The sequence below is a fragment of the Polypterus senegalus genome, chromosome 8 (assembly GCF_016835505.1).
Source record: "Polypterus senegalus isolate Bchr_013 chromosome 8, ASM1683550v1, whole genome shotgun sequence".
Taxonomy (NCBI): domain Eukaryota; kingdom Metazoa; phylum Chordata; class Cladistia; order Polypteriformes; family Polypteridae; genus Polypterus; species Polypterus senegalus.
In genome coordinates this window covers 13,978,578-13,987,041 of record NC_053161.1, presented here as the reverse complement: position 1 = coordinate 13,987,041, position 8,464 = coordinate 13,978,578, and the positions used below count along the sequence as shown (strand labels likewise).

General features: G+C 36.6%; 1 protein-coding gene across 5 annotated transcripts in view; it reads left to right on the top strand.

The window, feature by feature from the left end:
• Window positions 1-346: 346 nt before the first annotated feature.
• Window positions 347-8,464, top strand: part of prmt8b (protein arginine methyltransferase 8b) — a 228,080-nt gene continuing 219,962 nt past the window's right edge. Inside the window, exon 1 of one of the 5 annotated variants that reach the window (XM_039760764.1) lies at window positions 347-1,285. In XM_039760764.1, coding sequence (XP_039616698.1) covers window positions 1,217-1,285 — 69 coding nt within the window. In that variant the 5' untranslated portion in view covers window positions 347-1,216. Of the gene's footprint in view, window positions 1,290-8,464 lie in introns of all 5 variants that reach the window. The other 4 variants (XM_039760763.1, XM_039760765.1, XM_039760766.1 and 1 more) reach the window with 4 other exon arrangements.

Genomic DNA, 8,464 nt, shown 5'->3' with positions numbered 1-8,464 from the left:
CTGCAAGCTGTTGAAAAGAGGATTCTCGTATAGATGGTCAAATAAAGTAAATGTAGTGGAATGTCCAATTAAAACAGTCAATCAGTGAAGGGCGGGACGATTAGGTGCTCGAGTCTACTTGTAAGCAAGAATCCTTTTTATCTATCTTGTTCTCCCTGGATCGTTCAGTGAGGTACAGAAACAGACAGAGGCGGACTTTCCGATTGGTTCCACGAGAGCCACAAAACAGCATGCGACTTTCACAGACTGCAAAGAAAGGCTGTGCTGAGAAGGTGGTGCGGACAGCAGCAAAGATGTAGGCGGTCGTAATTGAGGGAGACAAAAAAAAAAACCGCGAAGAGAAACACGGGACGTTTAAAACAGATGGAGATGAAATAAACGGTAATGGTTACATTCACGGCACAGAAGAAAGTTGTCATTCAGGTGGAAAAACGAATCTGTTCCTGACAACTATACCAGCGGTTGAGGTATTCATAGACTTTAGCTCTTCATCGATCCTAGTTAAACTTCACATCTCCGTAACCGGCCCGATCACTTGGAACTCTTATTCCTGACACCTACAGTGGACCTTTTCACAAGTTTTAGAATTTAAAAAACATATTTGTGATGTCAGGGCGACGTCTTCCAACGACAGAGACTTTTGGAGAGCTGGCGGATACATTCGTTTCCTACAACGGTAAGGAAATTGTTAAATAGCGACACAAGCATATTCGGTTTAACCGATCTTGGAAAACATCTTCTTCGTATAAAAAAATATAACCACCGTACGTTTTGGAACAAACAGACAGTTTCAAGCCAGATGGGTTCACTCCAGAATGCTGCCGGAGCTACCAAGATGGTTTGACAAGCTCTTCTTTCCTTTGAATGAAGAAAGTTTAACTTGCTATAAGAAGCAGCTGCTCTAAACCAGAAGGGAGCAATGCTCCCGGTAGCTTTCTCATACAAACACATGCGGAAAAATAAACAGGTGAACTTTTAAACGATGGATTCCCCAGACTATTAACAGGACTAACATTCTCACCAGTTCGACCGAATGAACAAGTTTCATCTCTGCTTTCCTTTTAATTTTTTTTTTGGATCATGACTTAAGATACTTTGCATGAAAGAAAAGAAGAGGAAGGCGCTTAACGGCACAGAAACTAGAATTTTTAATATTTACTTTATTTGAGAATTTTTTTCATCTCTAGTTAATAAAAAAAAAATCTCACTGGCTCTTATGGGAATGAAACACTCCTCCCGCTGCCTGCTCCTGAGGAGAAAAATGGCGGAGTCTGAGAATCCTGAGGTAGGTAAGAGGATATTTTTCCCCACCCAATTATTAAATTAAAAAACCCAGAAGAGAAATAACTCTAAACACGAATAAAGTTTGCTAAGGTGTTTTGGAGCTGGGGGAAGTGGGGGTGGAGGTAGAGGGAGGGCTCTAACCATGATAATTCACATGGTTCTTTAGGTGCTGTGTTGTGTAAGGGAATGTGGAATAATTGTCTCCTTTCCACAAAGATATATTCAGTGATAAATTATTTAAAACCTTGAGGTGTATATTAGAAGACAGAATGAGAAATTATTTTCATGTATTGTGCTTAATTTGTAAAATGACAGTACGGTGGGAGTTTAAAGGTTTGCCGGGTGGCACAGGGATAAAATATGAGGCAGCCATCATATACCGCAATAGATGATTCGGATCTCGAAATGGATATATATTTTCTATAACGTGCTCACATTAAATGCCACCGCGCGGACACACTTTTAAATGAGGCTGCAATCACAACAAAAGTTTCATCGCAGGTTTGATTTAAAAACCGAGACCAAGAGTAGAGCTGTCCGTGGTACTGAACTCGGGGTAAAGGCAACGCTTCTTTCTTCCCTGGGTCGAAAGTAGAATTTTATTACTCGTGTCCTTCAGCCAATACATGGTTAAAAATCTGAGCTAAAAATAGTTTACGCATTTCAGTTACGTCAACAGCAGCCAAGTCTGGCACGGCTTTGATTTGATGCTTTACTTGTCTCATCAAAACAGCCGATATGTGCAGGACAGGTAAAGCAGCGAGAGCGTAGACATGCACGTCCAGCTGATCAACTTCATTTTTATAGCCTGGCACTTAGGGAAATATTTCAGTGCGGAAATTTAAAGTATATCACACTGTAATTGATCTAAAAAAAACATTAAGATTCAACATAACTTCATTTGTAGATTGCACAAGAAGACAAGCTTCCTCTTTATGTGTATCTGTTTAACGGATGCTTGTGTTCATTGTAGGCTTCTCAATATTTTTTACTAGGTATTTCAGTGATTGGAGAGCAGGCAACATATGTCTAGGTTCCTTCTGAATATCCTTCATATTACCCTGCTTCTTCTGTTCAATAAACCTAGTCCTATCAGATTACGTTTTTCTCCAATGTTTATTAAATTTTCTTGCGTAATTGGCTTTATATATAAAACTGTTAGCTGCTTAACAGCCCACCTTTATAGTTTTTTAAATAACATTTATAGTATTTGTATAAAATGTACTAAATGTACTATAAATAGCATATAGATATAAAATCTCAAATCAAGCACTGCTTAGTATTCTCTTCCATTGGATAAAATTATCATCTGCCTATATTCGTCAGTATAAATCTAAAGCTTATATTAAAATGAAGAGAAAAAACACAATTGTGGAATAATGGAAAACTGCAATGATTGATCATTTAACTATACAGTATTGTACACAGTGTCAGTGTGAGACTTGTATAATTTTATATCTCATTATTTTTTTCTCAAGAAATAAGTCAAAAAATACAAAAATAATTTAAATTTCCTGTTTTGCCTTTTCTGTGTAATGGTGGCAATCAATCTACAATTCACCTCATAGTTTTCTGCCTAAAGCACCCCTATGACTGTTTGAGCCCCAGGCACTGAGTGAAGCCTACTCAGACATCAGGTAAAATGGGTGCCTTATACAGCAGCCTGACAATAGAAAGCACTGACTTGGAAAGGAAACAGCAGGAGTAGGTACAAGTCATAAGCATGAAGTCTCAAAAAGGACAAGGCAATTCAAAATAATGGGCAGGTAAAAAGCTGAAAAGAAAATGCCTCACGCAAATTAAAAAAATAAAAAAGCTTATGAAACGTTAAATCCGAAGCTGAGGCAATAGGTGAGATACCCTTATAAAAGGTGGCTAAACCATTGAGTCACAACAGGTGCGTAACTTCAGATGAGGGTAATTAAAGCCTGGTAGGCAATGCATCTGACTGCAAGCTAAAAATATCACAGGGTAATACACTGTGAAGTTCAAATAGTTATCCATATTCTTGGTTTCCTTTATTTTACTCTTAAATCTGCTGCCCAGTAGGCTACATTAAGCTTAAGCAGATGTGACATTACTCGCATCAATTAGATCAACATAAGCAACAGCTTTCAAAGATATGCATACCCAAAAGGAAAGACTTTAATAGTGTTGAGAGTTTACTTGATTTTCTCTAATGCATTCACAACCTCCTTTTCCTATTCTGATTGACAATACTACACCATCATACACAAATAAGAAAAAGAATTCTGTGTACTTTCTTTTGGTTGGTACACTCTTAGATATTTCAACAAGTCTAAAAATGAACACGTTGAGCAGTAAGGGAAAACCTGTAAGTGAAAGAAACCATGGATTTCAACTTCAAGAGATTAACCAAAGTCTATCCTTCCATTGCATTTATATTAAATGCACTACATGATGTGCACAATCAGTCAGTTTCAGTTTTACTTTTACTTGATTAAAGTCACAAGCACAATGAAATTCACTCATACATGCCCACTCAGTATATATATATATATATATATATATATATATATGGTGGCACAATGGTTAGCACTGCCGCCTCGCAGTTAGGTGACCCGGTTTTGCTTCCCGGGTCCTCCCTGCGTGGAGTCTGCATGTTCTCCCCGTGTCTGCGTGGGTTTCCTCCGGGTACTCGGGTTTCCTCCCACAGTCCAAAGACATGCAGGTTAGGTGCATTGGCGAGTCTAAATTGTCCCTAGTGTGTGCTTGGTGTATATGGGTGTGTGTGCGTGTGCCCTGCGGCAGGGTTTGTTTCCTGCCTTGCGCCCTGTTTTGCTTGGGATTGGCTCCAGCAGACCCCTGTGACCCTGTAGTTAGGATATAGCAGGTTGGATAATGGATGGATATATATATATATATATATATATATATATATATATATATATATATATATATATATATATATATATATATATATATATATATATATATATAAATAAATATATATATTTATAACCATACAGAAATTTTCAAAGAGTGTTACCAGTTTAGATTGCTTGGAGACCTATGCCAGTATGGTACCTGAAGCAGCTAACTGCATTGTTCAAAATAACTAGTGAGTAGTTATTGGAAGTAAGAATCAGCACAGCAATTCCACTACTGATGACTAGGGTAAAACAATCCTCATAAACTATACAGAATAACAGAAAAAACAGAAACAGCCTTTGCTAAACCAGCAAGCCTGACAAAAGAATAGCAAAGTACTGATTCATTACTGCACTAATGGGATGAGTGATTCACCAGCCTAACATCAAAACAATCTTATGCCCCAACTTTGTCTTATCCAAATGACTCTCTTACAAGTACTTTTGCTGAACATGAATTATCATTGCCATTCTCAGCTACATTTCATGCTATTAGTATCTAGTCACTCCTCCTCCTACCCCAGGTGCTATTTCTGACATCCATAGCTTTCACCAGGCCCTTACAAAAAAAAGTCATCACTAGGCTTGCACTAGGCTCTTTTATGGGAGCTCAACATAATCTCAAGGAGGTGGCTTCTTTCAGATAGTAATAACATCCCTAATGTCCTCGAGGTGTGATACTTAACAAAATGCAGCTTTTCATTACATCTTCACTTTGTTATCTAGTTTTGGATGTAGTTTTGTCACTGAGGATCACTGACTATCTGCATTACATAGATGTGTGCATAAAGAAGGAACACCGATGATAATTATACCTAGAAATTCACTTCTTGAAGATATATTTACATATGTATCTGCTGGAATAAGTTATTCCTATTTTCTGGTAGCTAATAATTAAAATCATGATGGTTCCATAATTATTTATTAAGTTATAGATGATAGTTTATTTCCAATATGTGGCCAGGCTCTTCACTCAGTTTTTAAAGTTTATTGTAAAGTTTAAATCAAGTGCTGTATACATCCATCCATTACCCAACCCGCTACATCCTAACTACAGGGTCACGGGGTTCTGCTGGAACCAATCCCAGCCAACACAGGGTGCAAGGCAGGAAACAAACCCCAGGCAGGGTATCAGCCCACCGCAGGGCGCGCGCATACACACACACACACCAAGGACAATTTAGAATTGCCAACGCACCTAACCTACACGTCTTTGGACTGTGGGAGGAAACCCACACAGACACAGGGAGAACATGCAAGCACCACACAGGGTGGACCCAGGAAGTGAACCTTGGTCTCCTAACTGCGAGGCAGCAGCACTACCCACTGTGCCAACGTGCCGCCCACTGTATACATTATGTATAATTATTTTCAGTATCAGTATTTAGGCCTAGAATAAGTAAACAAGGTACTGTATTTGTATTGTAAATATTATGCTATAAATTTAAAAATCACAGTACCAGCTGTACATGTCATTCAGTAATGCAATCAGAACTTGATTCTTTCATATTCTAAGGATATATTAAAATATTATAGCATAATATTATTCCTAACTAAATGTGTATTCTACACATACTGCAAATGTGTGCAATGTCTAAAATTTGAAACGGTACATTTTGAGAATAATTTAAAAAATAACACAACTTAGGTGATGAAATGAAAGCATATGCACACATCCATTAATGGTGAAGGATACATATTTAAAATGACTAATCTAAAATCCAGAAAAACAAATGATGTGTTAATAGATTTGCATTCCTGGTTCTTATTATAATAATCAATAGTTTTTAAGATTTTGTCATATTTAATATTAGACCACAAAATGGGTAGCACTGCAGAGATGTGTTTATGGATGCGGTGCCTCCCAAAAAGGTCATCTGCTCAGCCAAAAAAAAAAAAGTCAGTAAAAATAAAGTTTTACCTAATGCAGTATTTACATTTATCAGCCTCCTTAAATACTCACCTCAGTGTAATATCCTCATAATGCCATTGCAAAGAAATATCATTCAAATCTGGCCAGGTCAGCGTCTATATTTTTTAGTGTTTTCTGGTTTCCACTTACATCCCAAAAAAGTCTGTTAGGTTGATTAAAGAGTCTGAATTGGTATGAGAAGTAAATGCATGTTTGACCTATGGGGGATTTATCCAAAATCAGCTCCTATAATTTCTGATGCTCCAGGGATAGGCTGTACCTCCCCATAACCCTAAATTGCATTAAGCACTTTCAGTAAGTGAGATCAAAACCAACACATGCACGTCACCTATCACTTTTCTGCTGGAGTATTTAAAGAGGCTCCTGATCTGTCTTTGCCCAGTAACCAAGTATCTCATTCCTTTATTTCAGGATCTATCTTTAGCTTCAGGATTTCAGTGTTGTTGACATTCAGTATGTTCTTTAACTACATTATACTTGTTTAATCTGTTGGAAATTTGACTTAGCCTACTCATCCTTCCATTACTTGTCTAATTCAAATGATTTTATCCTGTAATAATGTCACCAGCCATTTGTCCAAATGAGAATGGTTGTGTCTTTTATACTCACACTGCTTAGCTTTTACAGGAATTCTCTTTGAGTATACAGGAAGAGAACAAGGAACTGAATACCAGTTTTCATTTAAGAAAATTATATAGTGGCATGACAATTATTTCTTGCAGTTGCAGGAAAAGCAAAATATTACTATTGGTAATTAACATAATATTTTAACTATGCAATAGTGAGGACTTTGCAACATTATTATAGCTTTCACTTAAAACTACAAGTCACAGGGATGAACAAAAATTTTAATTAAAAATTATTTTTTATTTCTCTTGAGGACAATTAAAATTATCTATCTATCTATCTATCTATCTATCTATCTATCTATCTATCTATCTATCTATCACCACAATAGCATGCTAGTCTAACTATATTAGCTATCTAAAGAAACCCCAGATCAAATCAAAATCATCAAAAATGTAGCAGGCCAAAGATCATTAAGTTACTCATTTTAAGAGCTATTCCTTGAATTTTACTGTCTGTATAAAATGTAAGTAAGTGACACTACTGGTATCAACATTAGCTGCTCAGATTTGTTGAACTACATAGCCTAACACACTTGTAAAATCTAATAAAATGGTTCATTGCTTTATTGTATACTTTTTTTGTGGTAGGCTCCTGCCTTTTTCATAATTCTTACAGAGGTTTAAAAAAAGAAAAAAAAAACCAAATAAACAAAAACTAACGAGTTAGGAAATAACTGGTGCCCAATTCTGAGTTTGTACCTGCTCTACGCCCGGTATTTTCAGGACCAGGGTCAGACTCTTTAGCCTAGTGTTGAGCTAAGAGAGCTTAAAAAATGAATAGATAGATGGTAATAAAGATGTAATTATAAGTAATTGTGAAGACCAATTTCATATGCTGGGGATGGCACCTTGAATTCATAAAAATACTATTACCATTTTTGGGTAAATTAAATAATTAAGATTTGGAGGAGGAACAAAATGCTGATAATGGAGACAGACAAATAAACACAGAGTGGCTAAAACAGAAAGGGGAATAACTGCAGGCTAGCCTTTGCTTGTAATTGAAGAGGTGGTCAATTTGATAGCTAAGACTTGGGGATGCAGTATATGCCAAACATGAAATGGAATTTCACACACAACAATTCATATCATCCTAATGTTTTAGTAGATAAAAGTATGGGTTCACATTTAATAAGAAGTACTTTACCTAATAAAATTGTAAATAAAAAACAAGCAGAAAATATTGTATGTAGTTGAAATAATATTAAAAAGCTTCCTAGAACTTTCATATTTCTTCTAGCTTTTTGACAAAGTACAAAATGCCCTAAGGATTAAGCCCTAATGCCCTAGTACAAAATGCCCTTCTAGGTTAAGGAGCTCATTCATCTATCACTGAAAGATTATTGTATCAAGTGAAGTTGGAACTTTCAAACACAACTGAGGTCTGAGGTGGGCCAAATGTGACCCTACTGGGCACAACACAAGAAACCACAGTAGATAAATGATAGTAGAGTGTGGGGACAACACACACTCAATTCTATTTAACGTAGGACATACATTTTTGCGAATGTGGTAGGAAAACCCCTGGAAAAAAAACCTGACAGCCACAGACAGAAAGTGCAGATTTCACAAGGACAATGATTGGATACACTGGATTTGCAAAGCAGAAGCGTTTATCACTGTAACACAATGCTGCCCCCAGTACAAAGATGGTTAAAAGAATTTCTTCCATTAAAGATTTAGAACATCCTGGTGGAGTAAAATGAAAGAAGCATTGACTTCTATAT